The sequence below is a fragment of the Eptatretus burgeri genome, chromosome 18 (assembly GCF_056783735.1).
Source record: "Eptatretus burgeri isolate ZD-2024b chromosome 18, Ebu_testis_v1, whole genome shotgun sequence".
Classification (NCBI taxonomy): domain Eukaryota; kingdom Metazoa; phylum Chordata; class Myxini; order Myxiniformes; family Myxinidae; genus Eptatretus; species Eptatretus burgeri.
Window position 1 is genome coordinate 32767844 of NC_140978.1, and position 24000 is coordinate 32791843.

Consider the following 24000-nt stretch of genomic DNA (forward strand, 5'->3'; position numbering starts at 1 on the left):
CTTCCAATAGTGGAGAGTATCTATCTCAGGGGTGAGGAGGAGAACTTCCAATAGTGGAGAGTGTCTATCTCAGGGGTGAGGAGGGGAACTTCCAATAGTGGAGAGTGTTTATCTTTGACTTTTAGAAGAGATCGAAGTAAGAGTCGAGGAAGTGAATAAACAGTGAGACAAATGAAGGGATGATAAAGTTCGAGGACCAGATAATATGCATCCTGGTGTGTTGCGGGAGTTGGCAGGGCAGAGAAACGGGGTGTTTGTGGATATCTTCAACAGGTCGTTGGAGTCGGGACAAGTACCAGAGGATTAGAGAATAGCAAATGTCACATTGTTATTTAATAAAGGTTCCAGCAAAGAATTGGGGAAGTATGGACCTGTTAGCTTGACTTTGGTTGAGGGAAAGGTGTGAGAAACATTAATTAAGGAATGGATATGGAAACATTTGAATAACTTCAAACTAATTAAAGGTAATCAGCATGGATGTACCAAAGGGAGATCATATGAAGCAAATTTATTGGAGTTCGACAAATTAGTTTCTGATTGGATGGATAAGAGAAGTGCAGTGGATGTAGTGCATCTTCACTTTCAGAAGGCATTTGATAAGGTACCACATAGGAGGTTGTTAGCTAAGGTGAGGGCTTGTGGAGTGGCTGGTCAGGTAGCTAACTGGATTGGAAACTGGATTAGTGATAGGAAGTAAAGAGTGGCTGAGAGTGGGAAGATGGAAGTCGTGGGGTACCTCAGGGAACAGTACTCGGACCATTATTAGTCATAATTTACAGATGACACAAAGCTTGGAGGTAAGGTAGATAGCAGATAGGGTTAAGGAGGTGGGAGTAATCAGATTCAGGAAAGTCTCAATACTTTACTAGATTGGGCAAAAGATTGCTAGATGCAGTTCAACACAATGAAATGTAAGAAGCTGAGGATGGGTAAGAATAATGAAGATTTGGATTACATAATACAAGGATCAGTCTTGGAGCATTTCACACAGGAGAAGGATCTGGTGATGGTAATTAATGTGGGGGCTTGGGGGGGATGGGGGAGCAGACAGCACAGTGCCAATCAGCTATAGGTAAAGCTAACCGGGTTTTAGGTTATATTCGTAAGCAGATAAATTATAAATTAAATGAGTTTGTGTTAACAAAGTGTAGGAATTTTATGATCGACAAGATTGTGTACAGTTTTGGTCACCACATCAGAGGAAGGACGTAGCTGCTTTTGAGAGGGTACAGCATCAAGATACTCGATTGATTCCATGGCGAGCTCGACGAAGCTTTGAGGAACCTTTGAAGGAGACAGGACTATACATTGGAAAGGAGGTGATTGCAAGGGGATCTGATTGAGATGTAAGATAATGAGTGTGGGCAAGATAGGTGCAGTGGAATTTTCAGCAGAGTGGACGTGGTAATGACCAGGGGCCATAACTTGAGGGTAAAGGAAATGAGAGTATGGACAGTTTTAAGGCAGGGGTCTCTCAGTCAGAGTCGTTAATGTATGGAATCGTCTCCTTGGAAAGGTAGTGGGAGTGTAGGGGGTGGATAGGTTCGAATGAGAATTAGATAGGTACCTGGATGTATTGGAGATGGAGGGTATGGGGATATTGGCAGGACTTGTCAGTAGCTTGTGTGTGGATGGTTGATGATACTAGGATTGGTGAAGCAAAGGCATGATGGGCTAAATTGCCTCCTCCTGTTCAAAAATTCCTTCTGTGTAACCTGTTAGATGGGCAGATTGGGTCACTGCTTCAGTGTCTCAATGCAGATTGCCAACAGGTTTTGTTCGGCAGTGGATGAGCCGCAGTCTTTGCATTCAAAGATGCCGATTCACACTAAATTAACCCAGCTGAGGTGGGGATATTTTCGTCCCACACCTGCTGCGTGACATGACCGGGCGTAGTGGCGTGCGCCTGCAATCCGGCTACTCGAAGGCTTGGGTTGGAGGATCGCTTGAGGACGGGTGCTCTGCACTGGGCCGCGCTATGAGAGGGTGTAGGGCAGCCCGGAATCATGGCGAAACCCAATCCTTATCCCTGTGTCGTAAGAGGCGACCAGGGTTGCGTCAGGAAGGGCATCCGGCGTAAAACCTATGCCAAATCAGAATGCGGATCATAACGGAAGATCCGCTGTGGCGACCCCTAACGGGAGCAGCCGAAAAACGAACAACAACCTGCCGCGGTGACATGAGTGTCATTGACAACACACGACTGCAACTATATATATGTGTGTGTATATATATATATATATATATATATATATATATATATATATATATATATATATATATATATATATATATATATATATATAATATTAAACCCCCTATCTTGATGGAGTAGTGAGGCACAGATCACATCACATAACAGGCGAAGCTGTGTGATCTGTGAGCAACAATGACAGCCCTTTTATAATAAATTTCACAACTACAACTACACAAACAGAATAGCAAAAAACAAAAGAATTAAAAGGCGGATAGGGTCACAACTGAAAGACAGTGGAGCCGCCGACCGTGGTTTCATCCTTATTATGGACTCGTCAGAATGACATTTTCTGTCCTTTACTTGTGACCTTTACATCCTCAGTCTTTAGAATAGACTTGAGTATGCTCTGCTGAAGCCATCTGGGCAGGAGGCAAAGTGGTGCACATGGTGTTCAATGCCATGTTTCATTTATTGGGTCAGAAGGACTTTGCTTCGGATTATTATTTCCCCCAACTGCAATCCCACATCCTGGTTAATGGACAGCCTTCTTCTTCTTGCGTATGATAGCTTGGCTGCGAGGTAACTACCATTTTGTTGGGGCGTGACTATGCCGCTGATGCTGTGCCCCTAAACCAGTCCACTGGTGCTCATTTCACCAACCTCGGAAGGATGACAGGCTGAGTCAACCCACCTGGTGTTAATTCAATGGGAGATGCTTGAACTCAGGACCCTAAGATCCCAAGCCAGCCACCCTAACCACGTAGCCAACACAAGGCTTTGATGAGTGAGGCAGAAGCAATGTTCTCGTGTGGCAGACAGCCATTGTTGTTCACAGATCGTGCGGCTTCTGCTATTATGGGAGGTGATGTGTGTCACACTGCTCCATCAAGCAAGGAGGTTTAATACAAAATTTAACCGACGAGGTGTGCATAGTCACAAGTAAACGATTGTGTAGTATGTCATCCTGACGAGCCCATAATAAGGGTGAAACCATGGTCGGCGGCTTCACCGTCCTTTAAATCCTCAGTCATTGAAATAGACTTGAGTATTCTCGACTGAAGCCATTTGGGCCAGAGGCGAAGCGGTGCACACATGGCGTTTAATGACGTGTTGCATTTATCAGGTCGGAAAGGCTTTGTTTTGGATTATATTTACAGTGCCTATAGAGAGTCCACACCCCATTTCAAACTTTCCCCCTTTTGTTGCCTTGTAGCCTGGAATTAAATTTCATTATATCAGACTTTTCCTACCTTTATTTACAGATCGTAACCCACAACTTCCAAATGAAAAACAAATTCTACAAACTTCAGAAAATTAATTTAAAACACTAAACAAGAATATCTTGGTTGGAAAAGTGTCTACCCACCCCCCCCCCCTTATAAGAGCAATTGCAAACTCGTGGGGCATTCGATGGAGCACGTACTTCCGACAGGCAATGCCTGATCCATGAGAACATATCGGGCCCAATACATTTTTGAAATAACATGCTATATATCGTTTTTGGCGTTATCTCTCAATGCTGAAGAAACACGGAAAAATTAAATAATTCTCATATCCAGATTCGGATTCGGATCTTCACCAAAATTACATAAATTCGTCCTTGGCACACACACCAAACGTGCCCACCAAGTTTCGTCCGATTTCGTCTGCAACTTTTTGAGACAGCATGTTATATATTGGTAAAGAACTTTCAATGGTGAAGAATCACTGAAAAAAATTATCAGATCCAGATTCGGATTCAGATCTTCACCAAAAATGAGAAAATTCTTTCTTGTCAAACACCCAGCATGCCCACAAAGTTCCGTCCAAATCCGTCCACAACATTTTGAGATACCCTGCACACAAGACGGACAGACAGACAAACAAACAAGAAGAGGACGTCAGGTAGAGCATGATATTGCAAAATCCATAAAACAAATTTGACCTCAAAAATAATTGGCTGGTTGAGTTCAGTGACCTGAAATATAAATCCTCTTCCAATTTCAAGTCAATCGGATAAAAATTGAGGACTTTAGAAATCTCACCTCAAATGTTGACCGTGGGCCTATGTTGACCTTTTGGCCGATGCTGACCTCAAAAAAATTGGCTGGTTGAATTCAGTGACCTGAAATATAAACCTCTTTAAATTTCAAGTCAATCGGATAAAAAATGAGGATTTTAGAAATTTGATTAATTTGACGACGTTTGGCCTTTGTTGACCTTTTGACCTCAAAAACAATAGGCTTCTTCCTTATGACAAACTCTACCATGTGGTGAAGTTTTGTGAAGATTGGTTTAAAATTGTAACCTGTAGGTGACAAACAGACAGACAGACAGACAGACAGACAGACAGACAGACAGAATAACAAAATGAACAAACCAATATACTTGAAAAATCTTTGATTTTGCAAGTAACAAACAAACAGACAAACAAACAGAGAGGGGTGAAAACATCACCTCCTTCACCTTCGGTGGTGGAGGTAATAAGTTGTTCCTGTAGGTTTCCTCTGCTAGGTAGTACATTTCACAGCAAACACTCAACCTTGAGAACCCAGGAGCTTTCAAAAGACCTCTGGGATAAAGTCGTGGAAAGGCACAGATCAGGGGATGGGTATAAAAATATTTCAAAGGTCTTGAATATCCCTTGTAGCACAATCATTATGAAATGGAAGGCGTATGAGATACCACCAAGACCCTGCCTAGATCAGGCCGTTCCTCCAAACCGGATGATCGAGGGAGGAGGAGAGTGATCGGAGAGGCCACCAAGAGGCCAATGGCAACTTTGAAAGAGCTAGGGGCCTTTATGGCAAAGACTGGTCAATGTGTGCAGGTGACAACAATATCCCAAGCACTCCACAAGTCTGGCCTGTACAATAGGGTGGAAAGTAAGAAGACATTAGTCAATATAGTACACCTTGAGTCCAGTTCAAGGAATGCAAAAAAAAACACTCTGGATATTCTGAAGCCATGTGGGAAAAGTTTTGTGGTCTGAGGAAACCAAGATTGAACTTTTTGGCCTCAATGCAAAATTTTACGCTTGGTGCAAACCCAACACAGCACATCAACATGACTGACTGTGAAGCATGGTGGTGGCAGCATCATGTAATTGGGATGTTTCTCATCAGCAGGAACTGGGGCACTTGTCAGGATAGAAGGGAAAATGGATGGAGAAAAATACAGAAAAATCCCACAGGAAAACCCGCTGCCCTCTGCAAGAAAGCTGAAATTGCAACGGAAGTTCACCTTTCATCATGACATCGACCCGAAGCACACAGCCAAAGCAACACTGGAGTAGCTAAGGAACAAAAATATAAATGTCCTTGAGTGGCCCAATCAGAGCCCCGAACTAAATCCAATCGAAAATCTGTGGCACGACTTGAAGATTGCTGTCCATCAATGCTCCCCATGCAACTTGACTGAGCTTGAACAGAATAATGGGCAAATGTTGCCCAATCAAGGTGTGCAAAGTTGGTAGAGACCTTTCACAACAGGCTCACAGCTGGAATTGCTGTCAAAAGTGCTTCCACCAAGTATTAACTCAGGGTGGGGGTGGACACTTATCCAACCCAGATATTCTAGTTTTGTATTTTTGATCAATTATCTGAAATTTGCAGAATTTGTTTTTTATTTGGAAGTTGTGGGTTATGATGTGAAAATAAAGGTGGGAAAAGTCTGATTTAACAAAATTTAATCCCAGGCGATAAGGTAACAAAAAGCGAAAATTTAAAAGGGGTGTACACTTTCTTTCGGCACGGTATATACGGCCAGACCGAGGCATTCGCGGTTCCACCATTCACAGACTGTGCGTATTCGAGATTCCGCTATTCAGACCACGGGTATTTGCGGGTCATAAAGTTTGACCTGCTTCTACATTCGTGCATCAGGCCTGGTCTCCTACATCCACCACCCCTGATATAAATTGAGCTTGGGAATTCTTCCACATAAAACGTCTGTCTCCCTTGGAAAGGCTGTCTCCCTCTCTCCTCTCTCCTCTCTCCACTCTCCCCTCTCTCTGAGTCATCCCATCTTGTCTTTAATTATCTTAACCATCCTCCCGCTCTTAGTTCTCTGAATCCTGAGATGAGGCTGTTGCTTTAAAACAACTTGCATTCACCTCCTGGAAGGCAAATCTGACCGAAAGCAACCTCAGAGCAGTGTACAAAGCCTGCAACAAGTGGGTGTCTACCCTCAGGAGAGCCAGAAAACATCATCTGTCCAATCTCAAGAATGAGCTATCAAACTTGTCTCCCACCTCTAAATCCTGGTGGCACCTCGTCAAGTCGGTCTCTGGTGCATGCTCCCCTTCAAACCCTTCCCTCACTTCAAATGGCACCACAGTTTCAAAATCTTCTCTCCCGATAACCCCTCCCTCTCTGCACCCATCCTTCCTAATCATACCCAATTGCTCATGAATTCTGTGTCTTTTACACTTGAAAAGGGGGAAAAGTGGCTGGCAACCCTCGACTCTGGTTCTGACATTGGACCGGACGGCATTGGCTCACTCGTCATAAAAACCTGCTCTACCGCTCTTGCACTAGGTCTCTGACATTTTTCAATGGAACCCTTTCATCTCCTCTCTCTGTCAAGGATGGAGTACCCCAAAGCAGTGTTATAGGCCCCATATTATTCCTAATCTTCATCAATGATCTCACTGACTCTCTGGAAAATCTTCTTTATCTCTTTGCTGATGACTACATTCTATGCCATGACATCTCTCATCCTTCTAACAGGAAGCAGGCTCTTCTCTCGAATCAGACCTTGACAAAAATAAAAAAACTGGTCAAACACAACTTTGCAAATGTATTCACGAGCAAAGCTTACCCATCGCTTCCCTGACGGACCAATCAGGAGTCCTATTTGCTAAAAATTGCAATAATGGACACTTTCGCATCACTTGGTGGACTCAAACAGCCTCTGAGGTCCATCATCGCTAGAGAGTGGTTCATGCTCCATCATCCTGAGCGAGTGGGTCATGCTCCATCATCCTGAGCGAGTGGTTCATGCTCTGTCATCCCGAGCGAGTGGTTCATGCTCTGTCAGCTTTAGCGAGTGGTTCATTCTCCATCATCCTGAGCGAGTGGTTCGTGCTCCGTCATCCCGAGCGAGTGGTTCGTGCTCTGTCATCCCGAGCGAGTGGTTCGCGCTTCCTCATCCCGAGCGAGTGGTTCGCGCTCCGTCATCCCGAGTGAGTGGTTCGTGCTCTGTCATCCAGAGCAAGTGCTTCATGCTCCATCATCCAGAGCGAGTGGTTCGCGCTCCCTCATCCCGAGCGAGTGGTTCGTGCTCTGTCATCCAGAGCGAGTGCTTCATGCTCCATCATGCCGAGGGAGTGGTTTGTGCTCCGTCGTTCTGATCGAGTTCTTCGTGCTCCGTCATCCCAAGCGAATGGTTCATGTTCATGCCTTCCCTTGCCTTCCCCTCACGCTGTCTTCCCTTGACATATCTGGATGGTGGTCATCTCCGGATGTGTCCAGATGGTGGTCATATCCGGACAGATCCTCCCCTCACTCTGCTTTCCCTTGCCCTCACCTCATGCTGCCTTCCCTTGCACCTCTCCTTACTCCCCCGTTTCCTCACACCCCCCTCCTTCGTCACTCCCCACCTCACCTCGATCTCCCTCCCTCTTTGCTCCTCCTCCCTCCTCTCTACTCCCCCCTTAATATGCCTGTTTGTGAAGCGAAGCCTGTTGTATTTGCTAGTTATAAATAAATTTTACAAAAGAAATATTTGTGTGATGATTGGTGTAAACCATGACAACACAGCAACTCACGCACAGTCATTATCCTCAATTAAAACAAGGCTGTGCCTCTGCAGCGATGTGTGGTGAGGCGAGCGTCATGAGAAACTAAAATACTTCATTAATACATCATTTCATATCAAAGGCGCATTTGTTCAGCTTTGAAAAATGTAAGAATCACAACTATAGTATCTATGGTAAAGCCACAGCATGCTGTTTGTAAATCCGCGTTTATGCTGCTCATTCACATTTTTTTTTAATGTTGCAGTGGCAATGCCCATCAGAGGAAAAAGAAAAAGGTCTCCATCCCGCAGTATATCAAACACCCAAAACATATTGCTCGGGCTGAGGAAACAGAGGAAGAGCACGAGCATGAACCTCGACTACAGTGGCAGCATCCTCGCAACAGAAAACATTAGCAGATAGCCCGGGCCGAGGAAACAGTGGCTCAGCACCAGTGTAGGCTTCAGTATGACTGGCAGAAAAAAACAAAAAAAGCAAGATATAAAGCAAACAATCTTTCAAGGAATGCAGGTGTGCTGCTTGATACCCAACAAGTTGAGATAAATAACATTGGAGCACTACTTATGAAGCCTGATGGGAATTGAAAATTGAGAATTGCCTTTGCCATGACCATACGCAACTTATTTTGCTGTCAAGCAGTTGCTTGACCTTCCAACAACTGCGACATGCCATATTGTTTACAGTGAAGTGCTATCGCCATTTTCAACTTAAATTGCTTATAAAAATGTAATACAGAATTAGAAATAAATTTGCTCAAAAGAAATGTTTACATTGTGATTGGTGTAAATCATGACGACACAGCAACTCATGGACAGTCATTATCCTCAGATAAAACAAGGCTGTGCCGATGTCATGACGCGAGACAATACACGCTAACACACACGCGCACACACACACACACACACACACACACACACACACACACACACACACACACACACACACACACACACACACACACACCTCGGGAGGTGGATACTTTGAGACCTGGTAGGTCTCCGTTCCATCTGCTGAAACCCATCCATGTGGAGGGCCACCAACAGCAACTTTCTCACACACACACACACACACACACACACACACACACACACACACACACACACACACACACACACACACACACACACACACACACACACACACACACACACACACACAAACACACACACACACACACACACACGAGTTGTGAGCAATGTCCTCCGAGATGTATATCCTCGGTTTGAACCTTGTCCCAGTTATAAAAACTGTCCCTCTGGTGTTTTGCTTGAAAATTGAGGCATAAATTTTTGTGGCATCCATTGGATGGGTGTTAACCTGCAGGATCCATCTGCGGCACTGCTCGTTTGTGGATGTTAAACATCCCACGGTGTCTCTCATGAAAAGTCGGCGAGTTGTTGTCTGCACTCTGAACAAATTACAAATTCCTCCCCAAACTCTCCTGCCAACCCGCAATTGGCAAGCATGGCGGGTACGGCGACACTGTACCTCCCAAGCATTGCTTGTTTATTTCACATCATTTGGCATCAAACTTCGCCATCCCACACACACTCACGATCTCCCAACGACCCCTTTATCTGTTACACCCTGAACATCACCATCTGCCAACGCGCGATCCACTCTGTTCAAGTCTGTGTGCCGAGTGACGTACGTGCGTGGGTCGATCCTTTTGTCCTAAACGGAGACACCCAAATGCCGTATAATTTGACATGGTGCTGCTGCTGCGAAAAAAAAACAACAAACAAAAAAAGAACATTACATGTAATATAAAACCACTCGGACTCTAATGGTGCAGGTGTGCAAGTGGAGACATGGCTCTCAAACCGTTCACAGGTTCAGAAACTCACGCACGCTGAGTGAGATCGCACATCATGTGCGGAAAGTCTGGTGGTCAACAACAAGGAATAATATCAAGGAACGTTGATGCAGGAGGAGGCCATTCGGCCCATCATGCCTGCCCTACAACAAGCTCATATGAAATAAGTCCCTCAAGCTCTTGACTTTAACTGTGGGGAGGGAGCACAAAGGCATTGTAGAGTGAGGACTGCACACACACACCAACCACACATTCAAAGTTTGATAAAATCCTCTCACAAGCATCACAATCATGACACATGTATACTATGACTCATCCACATGCAAACTACATTCAGGTTTAGTCCTGTCAATATCCCTGCACTCCTCTATCTTCAATGCTTCTGGGTACCTATCGAATCCCAACTTACACCTATCTATTCTTTCTGCTGCCATGACCTTTCTTGGGCGACCATTCCATGCATTAACAAGAACAGCACCCGGGAGAGCGCATACCCCCGCCAAGCTGAACAGTTTACGTTTTGTATCCACTGAGAAGCCGGATCTGCATCCGGACCTGAACCAAAATCGAATCAGCGCGTTTTCGTCACCTACCCAACTCATCCACCAAGTTTTGTTATTACCTGCCCAAACTTGTTGAAATATCGTGCTTTATATATCATTTTTGGCCCCATCTCTCAATGATGAAGAATCACTTAAAATATTCTAAAATTCTCACGTCTGGATCCGGATCCGGATCTGGACCTTTACCAAAATCAAATCGATTCATCTTCATAACACACAACCTGTCCACTAAGTTTCATCTGAATCCATCCAAAAACTTTTGAGATATTCTGCTCATGAAGACAAAGACAAAAAGGGGTGAAAACATAACCTCCGTCCACCTTCGGTGGTAGAGGTAACTACTCAATAAAAAGAATAAGAAACTAGAACTGCCACTTTATAACTGCTGGCAGTGATGACCGGGTACCCAGACGTCCGCCTTTGATACAACATGAGACTTAAATGAGAATTGCAAAGTTTCCCTTCAAGAGGATAAGTGGTTCCAGAGAAAACATTATGTAATAGTGATACAAATACAGCCCTGCTTCGACACAGCGTGGAACAGACGAGTTACAAACCGGGTAGCACAAAGTGTTCAATCCATTTATTTTGTATGCAGTCAGCCCTTTTTCCTGGGGAAATTGTTGTTATCAATTGAATTGCTATTCCTGTACCCTCAAACGCATTTAGGTGCAGCCAAATTAGCCTTCTGGAAATAAAAAAAATCTCAAAATTCTCAGCATCAAATAATTAAATAATTTGGGCTGCCAAAGCGCGTGGCCGATCGGGTTGAAATTTTAAACCCCTGTTTCACATGTCGGCTATATTATAATTTTCAAGTTTTATATATATATATATATATATATATATATATATATATATATATATATATATATATGCAGTAGTTCCAGAGTAAACATTAATTAATATTTTCCCTTCAACCCAATATGGCTGCCAAATGATCTGTCATACATCAAAAGGGGGAGGGGGGGGAGAGAACTTTTTGTTCGTCATGGAGAGATGGTCATACATGTGGAGTTTCACCTTGATCTGTTCAGCTGTTTCAGTGAAGAAAACTTTTAAAGTTATTAATTTTCAATCCAATACGGCTGCCGTACCATGTGACCTATTACAACATAAATTTAAATTCTCCCTTGAATGGGGAAGTGGATTACACTTGTTAAGTTTAGTGTTGTTCAGACAAGGTGCGTTATTCTATCCAAGATGGAGGCCAAAGCATGAGACTTGTGACATCATAATTTTTACCATATATGCATACATGTTTGTGTATGATAGTAGCCAAGTTTCACTTCGATAGGATATGTGGTTCCAGAGAAAACATCATTTAATATAATTCTTGAATCCAACATGGCTGCCAAGTCATGTGACCTATCAATTAGAAATTAACAAACTTATATTCACTGCTCGTGAGCAATACATTTGTGAATTTTCCCCTTGATCTGACCAGCCGTTCTGGAGAAGACGCTTGAAGGTTTTAGGGTAAATTAAATATGGCCACCAAACCATGTGACCTATCAATTAGAAATTAACAAACTTCTGAAAGGACGTCTTTGGGAAAGTGTGTGTGAAGTTTTGCCTCAATCTGTCCAGCCTTTCTGGAGAGGAAGATTTTAAAAAAATATATTAATTTTCAATCCAAGATGGCTGACGAACCACGTAACCTATGACATCATAAATTTACATTCTGCTTCCAATCTTGTTGTGGAACACGTGAGTGAAGTTTCGTGTTAATCGGATAAGGTGGGTTTTTATATCCAAGATGGCCACCAAACCATGTGATGTGTGATGTCATAATTTTTAATGTATATGCCGGCATGGATGTAGATTACAGTTGCCAAGTTTCGCTTCGATAGCTGATGTGGATCCAGAGAAAACATTATTTAATATTTTTCTTAAATCCAACATGGCTGCCAAACCATGCTACCTATCAATTATTCATAAACAAACTTATATTCTATACGCGTGTGTAATAAGTACGTGAAGTATCCCCTTGATCTGACCAGCTAAACCATTCTGGAGAATATGATGTTTGAAGGTTTTAGGGTAATTCCAATATGGCCAACAAACCATGTGACCTATCAATTAGAAATTAACAAACCTGTGAAAGGATGTCTTGGGGAAAGCATGCGTGAATTTTTGCCTCAATATATCCAGCTGTTCTGGAGAAGAAGATTTTTAACATTTATTTATTTTCAATCCAAGATGGCTGATGAACCATGTGACCTATGACATCATAAATTTATATTCTTTATAACCGTACATAGAATCTATATATTATTTCTGTTAACGTCTGCGTGTAATTTGACGTATCTCCTCCAAAACTGCCGGACGGATTGTTGCCACCTTCGGCATGCGGGTGCTCTGTGGTCTTATGAACAGCACGGGCTATGTGAGATCGCGCCAGACGGACAGGTTTGGGAATTTTGGGCGATTTTCTCATTTTTACATTCGTTTGCATGGCGACGTGTGACGTCACCGCTGAGAGGCGTAATTCCGTCATGACATCATCGGTCATTCGCTGACATCATTACGTCTGTCGTCGACAGACCGTCACCACCGAGAGGAGTAATGCCACTCCTCGAAAACAGCGTCTGCAATGTAAAACCCTCTTCTGCACATATGCTGACTACCTCAGAAGGTGAATTTGACCTCAGAAGGTGGAAGGAGGGGAACGATGAGCGCCAGAGCTCTGCCAACATGATGTACCCCGATTGGCTCTTTCCCGTACTGAACACGCACTATTAGACTGTCAATTTGTGTCTGAAATCCAACGTACATATTAAAAACACCCGAAAATAAGTTGCAATAGGCCTACGTCCAGATAACATCAAAGGCTATAATCTGAAGGTAGGGGGAACCAGGGAACGGGTATGAGGTCATCCCTTCATTGCCCGGATTCTCTTCTTTTCTTTGTTCTTCGAAAGCGCGGTGTCCGACAATAGATTCTGTACCTTGAATGTGTGCATGTTAACTGTTCAAATTAAAGAGGTGTTTCATTGTTGGATGCACCCAAACAACTGCCGTTCATTGCACTAATTGTCAATATCAACCGCCATCGTTACCTGTGTTGTGTCTTGCGTGTGTGGTCTTCAAATTAAAGCGTCCAAGCGGTGTTCGATCGTCGGATGTGCGCCAAAAAGTGCCGTTCATTGAAATTTGCATTCTGATTCTCGGTCACCCTCCACTGCTCCTGTTCAGTCTAGGGCTAGGCCTATATCATGTTAAACTTGCCCCATCAGATGCCAACCTTCCAACTGCAGAGGATGCAATTTCCAGTCAGACTCGCATACTCGACCATAAACAAATCCCAGGGCCAAACATTTGACAAACTCGGAATATACCTCCCAGCCCCTGTGTTCTCCCATGGCCAACTATATGTTGCATTTGTACGTGCAAGAGGTTACTCCAATATATCTATCAAAGTGGACAATAATTCCTCACAAGGACTATTCAGCAACAAGACACTCACCCAAAATGTCATCTACAGGGAGGTCCTTTAGAAAACTAAGGACAGGTAACCATAGTGCATCACATCCCTCATGACACCCTCCCCAGCTTCCCACAACATCAACTATTATGCCTCATCCACCTTTTGCCACCCATTCAACTCCGTGCGGAGCACGGGTATATGCTAGTATATATTTATATCTCTCAAGCTTTTTTCAAGCTTAAAAACAATCTCAAAATATATATGTACTTATATCTCTCAAGCTACAAAAGCTCCATTTATATTCTTTATAATTCCATATAACAGGATATTTATATTCTGCTTCCAATCGTGTAGTGGAACACGTGTGTGAAGTTTCATGTAAATCGGATAAAGTGCGTTTTTCTATCCAAGATGGCCACCAAACCATGTGACGTGTGATGTCATAATTTTTACCGTATATGCAGGCATGGGTGTAGATTACAGTGCCAAGTTTCGCTTCGATAGGTTCAGAGATTCAGAGGTTCAAATTTTATCGGTTATTTCAAGATGGCGCCCATACCACGTGACCTATGACGTCATAATTATAAACTAAGTATGCTATCAAAAAGATACATACTACTGTGAAAATTTTGTGTCGATCAGACTTAACGTTCCTGAGAAGATGATTTTTAAAGCGAAAGAACCCGAAAATTGCCGGTGGAAAAATAATAAATAAGAAATAAACAGAAGACAAGTCTGAAGACGACGATGGTTCACGAGCGGTATTTGAGGATGTAGATTGTTTCAGAAGTCAAGGATGAGACAATGTGACAATGTTTGACCAAGTTATAAAAATGATCAACATGATGTGGTACAAGTGACAGGTTATAAGCTGCAAAATGTCGAAAACCCGGTTTCGTTCAACAACTTTAAAAATTTGACCTTTGCATAACCTTTAAAGGTCACAAAACAATGTTGTGGACATTAAAATAAGGAAACAGGATACGTGCTATAGGTTATTGGAGTTATTTTGTCGAAGAAGGTCGAAAACCCGGTTCGATTCCCACAACTTTGAAAATTTGACCTTTGTGAACTTTAAAGGTCAAAGGTCAAGGATTATGACCTTTGGTGCAAAACTTCCTCTGGGACATTCCAGGAACAATATAACGTCATACAGGCTATATGGCATTTCACACTCCTCGGATTATCCATACTTTGATGAAATCAGCGTAAAAACAAACTTGTAGGGGGTGCCACGGGCAAGGTGTTCAAGATCGAGAAAAATGGTTTCAAGACTTTAGGTGGGGAATGACCTCAAGATTATGCATAAAAAATATTGTCATCCTCGCTCTCAAAGTTTTGGCGGTCGTCTGATTTTTATGTAAAAATTCGAAATTTTCTAAGTTCATGACCCTTTGACCTTGACCTTGTGACTAAAATGAAAAAAATCGAGCTCCGTGGGGCTATGCAGGTGCCATTGGGCTAACCAAATACTGAAACCCCTGCCAGATTCGACAACCCCCTCGGAGAAGATGGATTTTTATGTCAAAATCACAATTTTCTAAGTTCGTGACCTTGTGACCTTGACCTTGGGACGAAAATGAAAAATCGAGCTCATTGGGGCTATGCAGGTGCCATTGGGCTAACCAAATACCGAAACCCCTGCCAGATTCGACAAACCCCCTAGGAGAAGATGCAAATTTAAATCGGCTACCCCCTAAAAACACAATTCGCAATTTTCTAAGTTCGTGACCTTGTGGCCTTGACCTTGTAACCTTGACCTTGGGAGGAAAATGAAAAATCGAGCTCCTTGGGGCTATGCAGGTGCTATTTGGGCTAACCAAATACCGAAACCCCTGCCAGATTCGACAAAACCCTCGGAGAAGAAATTTTACGTCAAAATTGCAATTTTCTAAGTTCGTGACCTTGTGACCTTGACCTTGGGACGAAAATGAAAAATCGAGCTCCGTGGGGATATGCAGGTGCCATTGGGCTAACCAAATACCAAAACCCCTGTCAGATTCGACAAACCCCCTAGGAGAAAATGTAACTTGAAATCGGCTACCCCCTAAAAACACGTTTTTTGGGCATGGCTCTGCCCATAATGGGCGCACCACGCCCATTCTCAGGAAAACACAACTAGATCATGATATAAACCTCCCACGAAAATTTCATCAGGATCGGATAAAAACCCACAGAGCTATGCTCGGGACAGACAGACAGACAGACACACAACAATAACTAATATATGGTGGTCACTTATATTTTTCGTGAAAATATTTTTTTGTGAACCAATTATATTTTTCGTGAACCAAAAAACAATAGGTTACCCAGTCCATTTGACTGGGTACCCTAATAATCATATTTTAAAGACCCCTCCCTTAATACTGTCTTCACTCTCAACTTATGCTTGCATCACTGTCTTCTGCTGAAAAGCTCTTCTGCACTTATTTTGTCTCTCCCCTTCATTACTATCTCAAATATCCCGATCAAATCCCCTCGTAATCATCTCCTTTCTCATGAATAAACTCCTGTCTCCTTCAGCCACTTATTATACCTTAGTCTAGCTAGGCCCTGAATCAATCGACTAGCCCTACACTGTACCTTATCCATGGCAGTTACGTCCTTCACCTGATGTGACCAAAACTGGACACAATACTCTTTATGAGGCGATACTAAATTCCTACACAGAGTTCACAGACAAACAGACCTCTTTCGATTCATGGTGCAGAACTCGTGAAGATATTTGGAGAGTTTGTGAACATGTGGCAAAGAGTTTTTTTGTTGTATCATTAGTCAGGGCTCATATAAGACCTACCACACAGAACATATAACAAAGTTAGCAGGTAGGAGATGTCGCTCCCGTTGAAGATGTTGATTTGCCAACCCCCAATTGCACAATGAAATACGGCATCTTAGATGACAACCAGAGGATGCAACTCTGTGAATGCTATCAACAAAAGGGGATGGTATTTACATCTATGACAGAGTTGTTTATATCCCAGGTGAGAGACCGACAGTAAGGCCGAAGTCACATTTGCTCTACGGCGAGGATACGGCGGCCGTACGCCCTCTGAATTGACAGAAACGTGCGGCGGCCGCCTCAAGGTGGCCCTACGGCTATATTTTACAGGCCGTAGGGTCGCCTTGGAATTATAACGCGGAGTTATAACTTTTTTCATTTCTACGTTCACCGTAGCAATTTGACAAGCCGAAACAAAAGAACTGGTAAAAAATTTTTTTTAAAATAATAAAAAAAAGAACCCACTCGTTACCGACCATCTGGCCGCACGTTCGCCTTAGGGCCCCCCTGCGGTCTCCCTGCGGTCGCCTTGCGAGCACCTTGCTTCTGCCTTGAAAATTATATGGCCACACAGGAACACCCTAAGGTCACCGTGCGACATCAAATCAAAGACCGTACGGCACCCCACGTTTTCGGTCTCCACAATTTATAAATACGCCGTGCGGCTACCCGAAAAATAAAAACATATGTGACTGCTACATTGTGTGACCGTGGAAATACTGCGGCCGCCCTATAATTGCTAGTAGCCATAGATTGTGTCGACCCTACGGCCGCCGTGCCAAATGTGACTTAGGCCTAATCGACTCGATAGACAATGTCGGGTCATTCTTGAGGTCATGTCCCATGATAAGACTTCAACAAGTGGACTTTATCTTTTCAAACCTAGAAAGGAGTTCCATGTACCCCGCCCCATCCCTCTCCCTTCCACAGATCTCCTAATGCCTTTGTTCCCCACTGTTTTGTGCTTCCCTCTCCCACCCCTCTTGTCTCCTGCAACCCTTGTTGTATGTTCTGTGTGTTAGCTCTGATATGAGCCTCGACATTGTATTAAAAAAAAACAAACAGAGGGAGGCAATAAAGTCCAGAGATGTGGACATTGGCAGCAATCTTGATGTCATCTTTGAGGTGTTACAGACTGTGTTTGGTGACAGCGGCAGTTCTATTTCCCTGAACTATCTGGAAAGATATTTTTTTGAAGGCCAGCACGGCAATCAGGAGAATCCCAGGTAGTATTCGTCTGCATTAATTAACATTAATTGACCAAATGCATTTGAAATGTCCTGATAGTGTTCAGAATCAAAATACAATTCCATGTGACCAACTTACAGAGAATGTCAGAGACCCCCTTTTGTGAAAAGAGTTGAAGACATTTATAAGATACTAGCTTTGGAAAGACTTCCTTAACCACAGAGAAGAAGCAGCTTGACAGGCTGAGGAGGATGTCTTCCACTCAACCCAGGAATCAAGAGGTCGTGTTCATGAAGTGGTTGCTGATGGCCAGGCTCCCAAAATACCAAGCAACCCACAAGTGAGCGAGTTGCTAATGGCGCTGCAACTAGAGCAGCAGCAAATGGGTGAACTTCTGCAGGCAGTGAAGTCCATAGAGCAACGTATAGACATGAAATCCGTATAGAGGTGATAGCGAATTTGTAGTTTGTTACAACTGCCGCAGGCAGGCACTTATTGCCCGGAAGTGGTTTTTTTTTTTTTGTATACAATGTTGAGGCTCGTATGAGACCGAGCACACAGAACATATAACAAAGGGAACAGGAGAGAAGAAGGGGCGGGAGAGAAAAGCACAACAACAGTGGGGAACAGGGACATCAGGAGATCTGTGGCAGAGAGAGGGATGAGGTGGGGTACATGGGGTAATCAAGGTGGACACAACAGGGACTTTCAGTGAGGAAACAGGGAATCTGAAGAAGGTAGGTTTGAGTTGGTTAACAAGGGAAGAAAATATCATGGTTTTAGGTGGTGGTGAACAGGTATGACAGAACTGGAGGGAAGAGTGGGATTGAAGAGAGTGTGGGAGTTTGTTCTCGAGGTAGGGAAAAAAAGAGGAATGAAAGAGTGAAGGTGAGCAGTGATTCTTGATTTTGGGAGTTTCACCAGAAGGGGGTTGCTGGAGGACCATGAGTGCCCTGCGGAAATATTAGGGGGACAGATCACAGACAGAGCAGAGTATGCAAGGCCAGAGACAGAATGCCTACTGACCTGTCTGTTGTGAGACAGTAAAAGACCCGAAGACTCCACTTCATTGCAGGAGATACCAATGATCCTCAAAGCCTTGGCTTCCACACCATGAAGCTGAGCTAGGTGAGAGGCAGGAGCACCAGCCCAGAGGGGAGAGCAGTACTCCATCAAGCTGTGGATGAAAGCTTTGTATGTGGTTAAGAGTTCAGGTGTGCAATGGAAGGACTTTGCATGCCAGAGGATACCCAATTGACGACTGGCTTTGGAGGCCAGGTTGGAAATGTAGCTTTCCCAGGAAAGATCTTGGCAGATAGTGAAATCCAAAAGCTTGAGAGAGAACTTCTTAAAGAGGATTGTTGACAAAGTAGATGGGGTGGGGTGGGGGGGGGGTTCCAGACGATGCTTTCAGAGAGATAGTGAGAGTGTGAGATTTGTCAGGATTGAAGAACATGTTCCAAGTGTTTGACTTGGAACACGTCCTTCAAGTGTTTATCTTGGAACATGCTTGGGGATTTATCCAGGTCTGCAGAGAGTGAAGAGGCTGCTGCTTGCCGATCTGAGGGGTGAGAGATGGTACGCAGAGGGTGGAGTCATCAGCAAAAAGATAAAGAGGATTTTCCAGAGAGTTGGAGAGATCATTGATGAAGAGAGCAGCTCAAGCAGAATTAAGGTCAAAGTACAGCCATCGGGATGCTAAAGGCACGTCGTGAACGTTTCTCTGGCCGAGAAGCAATCCTGGACAGGTCGCCTTCTCTGTTCGTGTGTTCAAGGTTGTAGGGAAGAAACTTGTAATTTGGCCAAGATACCTGTATACAATCACTGACTCCTTTCAAAGAGTGGCACATGGGATCATTCACGTCCACCGGACGACCAGAAAATTCGATCAGATGGGACAGCTGGCGTAATGGCCCTTCCGAAGGATGGCCGTTAGGATGTTGCACACCCTGTCTGCAAAGCACCGGGTTGTCACGATATATTTGAGCGGAGAATCCAACAAAGACGGCAAAGCTCGACAAGGTGAGTTTGCTACCTTGAGCTGTATCTGCTGCCAGGCCACAAAGACGTGAAATGGTCATTGTTCTTCATCTGCTGTAATGACAATTGTAATTAAGCAGGTTGTTTGTTTCTGTAGACACCTAAACAGGTGTCTGCTTCTTTCCTCATGTAGGATTCGTCAGGTGTTTATAATAGTTTAAAAAATCCAAAATGTCACAAGCAAAGTTATAGTAGTTCACACAGGTGTGTACAGGTAGCTTTGTTTTTCTGCGTCATGAATATACATCCTCTTGCTTTGCGCTTGCTTTGCGTGTACTATACTATAACTTGGCTTGAACCGCAGTATCCAATTTTGTATTAGGGTCAGACAACCAAACGGGAAGCACAATGAAAGGTTTTGCGAACAACAACAACAATAATAGATAACCAACTTTTTAACAAGCATGAAATAATATTTCCTTTTTTAACCCCTTTTTATCCTCTCCCTCTATGTGGTGATCTACCCCAAAGCAGATTGGGTGCTGCCAAAGCAACCCCATTACACATGATACACTTTGTCGTTTGCCTTTATTTTCCCCACTGGTAATAGAGAGAGGAAATAAAAAATTTGTTCAACGTGATGGCGATAACTCATCAACTCTACATCGAGAGACACCATGGGATCTTTAACGTCCACCACCTAATGCCAGCAATCAGGACAGCAGGCTTAATGTCCATTTGTAGGCGGGCACACTTTGTAATGCAACGCCATTTGGCATGGATACAACGTCCTGTCTGCGAAGCTCAGATCAGTGTGTTCCCCTGCACCATTATGAATGATATTAATTATCATTATTATTATTATTAATTTATTTTTTTAAACTATAATAATAATTGTACATTTTCCACCCGAGAAATTTTGGCCACACATGCCAGCATGGCCCCTCGCTTTCAATAATCATACAATCACGCACTTTTAATTTTCTGGATGAATCGGTTGATGATGTGAGAGAACGCGCCTTCTCGATCCTTGTGGACTCTTTGAACATGCACTGCACCTCATCACATCACCTCAACCCCCAAGCAGTGCATTTACCTCCTCTCTTCGTCAACCTCGACCACAAAGAGTCACCACGTCACACCATTTGAAATTTGTGTCGTCACGGCACTTTACATCTCGATGCCGACAATGATGGAGTTTCTACATAAATCACACGGAGGACAAGGACATCAGGAGACGTCAATGCACTCTTGCATGGATTACAGGACGGCATTAATAACAATGGACGAACCAACACAAATATGAACCTGTGAGTCTATCGGACCATGCGTTCAGCTGGAAACGCTAAACGAGCCAAAGATTGATCTTCAAAGTACAAGGAAACCATCTTTCCACATCAAATAGGATAATACAAATAGCATGTGCCCCACCATCCCAACCACCACCACCACCCCCCCTTCCTCAATTCAACCCAACTGGTGATGTAACATCAGAATGACACTACTTCGTGGGAATCCATCCTGCCTGGCCCCTTCCCATTTCACAGGCGATTCCTCATCAAAAAGAGCCTGACCTGAGAAATTTGTTATACATCCTTACAAGAATCGTCACATCACAACTACAAATACTACTACCACTACAACTGCCACAATGATTCCCACCACCTTGTGCGATTGCCGGTGGAAGTTTTTGATCCGTGCGTCACCAAGCAACTCAGGCCTTACGCTCGACTGAAGATAATTTGGACAGGAATTCATAATTTGTTCAGGATTCCCGTGATAACTCACCGACTCTTCATGGACCACAACCACACCGTGGGGCTCTTTAAGGTCCATCAACGCATGTTGGCAGATGGGACACCCGGCTTAAGATCCATCCGAGGGACACGTTTTTAAATATGGTGGAATTGGTTCAATAAGCTTGCAAATTGTTGTAAATTTTGGAGGTTTTATTTACTGATTGATTGATTTTAATGATTCCACCTCAATTCGGATGAGTTTCCGAAAGCAAAAAAACAACATTTTTCATCAATTCACATTCATTGCACCAAGAGCCATGTCCATTAAGAGGTGGAATGTCCACTCCAATAAGAGTGAGGCAAGTGGTGAGACAAGTGAAATAAGTTTGGGGGTAGGGAGGGGAGGGGGGATATAGGAATAATGGGAAGGAAGAGGCATGTTATGGAGGTTAGGGGTGGCGTGGGGGTTATGGATGGATTTCAACAAATTGCAAGATGTACAAAGTAGATGGCTTTCAACACCAAACCCAGACCACAAAGGCACCACCATGTGAGCAATCAAATGAATGAAACATCAATTATATCAGACATGTTACAACACATATACCTGTTGTTGTTGCAGGATGTAAGGGAGTTCCCCTATATCGATTCCGTCACCATTTGTGCGCACCTCCCGGTTCGATTCCATAGGGGTTGAGTTGGACAAGGGGCTTGGGCTGGTTCCAGGTGTTGCATCGACACCGGCCTCCTCCATCTTTCGTCTCACTCTGGAAGGAAATGAGGATCACAAAGAGCAAAGGTCAGAACAATGACCGCGGGGTCGTGGGAGGAACGGAACAGTTCAACAGCATATACAGCAATAGTGGAAGCACTGATTTGATTTCCCATTGGAGGTTCCGTTTGAAAAGACCTCCAAGGGGTTGTGAGGGGTCAGATCACGAGTGGTCTTAATGAGGAAAGATTGTCAACGCAACACTCAACTTGAACTGGGAATCTGGCTGAGATTTACTCTTGAGAGACTTACTTACCAATACAAAGACTTACTCTTGAGAGACTTACTTACCAATACAAAGACTTACTCTTGAGAGACTTACTTACCAATACAAAGACTTACTCTTGCATCCATGCAGATTAAGGTCCTCCAGGAACCCCTGCTCTTGTTATCTCGTCTCACTGCTCACCTTCACTCCTTACCCCGTCCTTTCCACCCCCCAATCTGTGGAATCACCTTCGAATCCATCCAACGTTGCTCTCCCCTGTAGTCCTTATATGCGGCGATGCACCACCATCTGATGTTGACTCCCATAGTCCTATGCATGTCGACTGGTAATATTTTCTATTCCCACTGAACCTTCACCTGTGCCCACCTGTAACTCTTTTCTCTCTGCATTTACCTTGCGTCTTGGCTTCCCCATCACCATGTCCCTCACTTTCCTACCTTCTTCTGTTAGCCTGTGTCCATTCTTGATGTTATGTTGTTTATCTGGACTTTGCTCACCATCTACTCCATGCTCCATCATCAAGTGCATTCGCTTCTCACCCTCTGTCCATCTGTAGCTCCTCCACGAGCCAGACGTGAACATCCCAATGTACCTCTAGATTCAGATCGCTCCATTATTATTATTATTAATTATATTATTATGATTGTTATTATTATGTCATATTACCTGTGTACGTCGTTTCGTTTCGCATTGTACGGAGTATATTTTTGCGATTTGCTTTGCACATTGATGACTCGTGTTCTCAATCTTTGAACACACCTGCGAGGGAAGAATATCCTGAGCAATAAGTGAGTCTGTAGGTGTTTGGAGGCGAGGTTTGTACACCGACTTTTGTCCTACAAGTTTACTCTTCTTCTTCTTCTTCTTCTTCTTCTTCTTCTTCTTCTTCTTCTTCTTCTTCTTTAATTCCACAATTATTCCCACGGTCTTATGGGTTGGCCGGGGGAGGCTTGGGCCCAAGTCTTTCACGAACCAGCGAGCCAGGCCTGATGTTCGACAGAGTAGTTAAAGGGCACGAACTAAATTGTTCGTCGAAAGGCCACTGTGGGGGTGTTTAACGTCTACAGGCTAATTCCAGCAGTCGAGACAGCCGGCTTAAGGTCCTGATGTATGGCCCACGTATTGATGTCTCGCCGTGCATGCACCATGTAAAACACCACGGTGACAGTTTACAGCCAGGTCGAGATTCGAACCCAGGATAGACAGCTCACGGGTGAGTTTTCCACATTACTCGTGGACTGTTCAATCAAATACGTAATACATTGGGCGTTTCAACATTAGTCAAATTATTTGAGTTAGATCTGACCTGTTTAACAATAAACGTTTCTCAACCCACCCCCACCACCGCCCCCTCCTCATTTTCCAATTAAAAATATAAAATAAAACTTTGAAGAAGCCATGACATTGAATTCAAGTCTCATGGCCTCTTGCGTTAAACTCCAAGGCAACAAAACCCATGCGGACAGTCAAATAAGTTTCCAGCTTGAAATACTCTTGGTACTCTTCACTGACAAGGGACACATCGATGACGTCATGCTAGGCAGTATTTTGTGCAATTTCTGGG

General features: G+C 43.7%; 1 protein-coding gene across 5 annotated transcripts in view; it reads right to left on the reverse strand.

The window, feature by feature from the left end:
* LOC147008843 (forkhead box protein P4-like) overlaps window positions 1-24000 on the reverse strand; it is a 247315-nt gene that overhangs the window by 170505 nt on the left and 52810 nt on the right. For all 5 annotated transcript variants that reach the window (XM_085864592.1, XM_085864591.1, XM_085864589.1 and 2 more), the window contains exon 2: window positions 22043-22202. In XM_085864592.1, the coding sequence (XP_085720718.1) occupies window positions 22043-22189 (147 nt within the window). In that variant the 5' untranslated portion in view covers window positions 22190-22202. The remainder of the gene's footprint in view (window positions 1-22042; window positions 22203-24000) is intronic.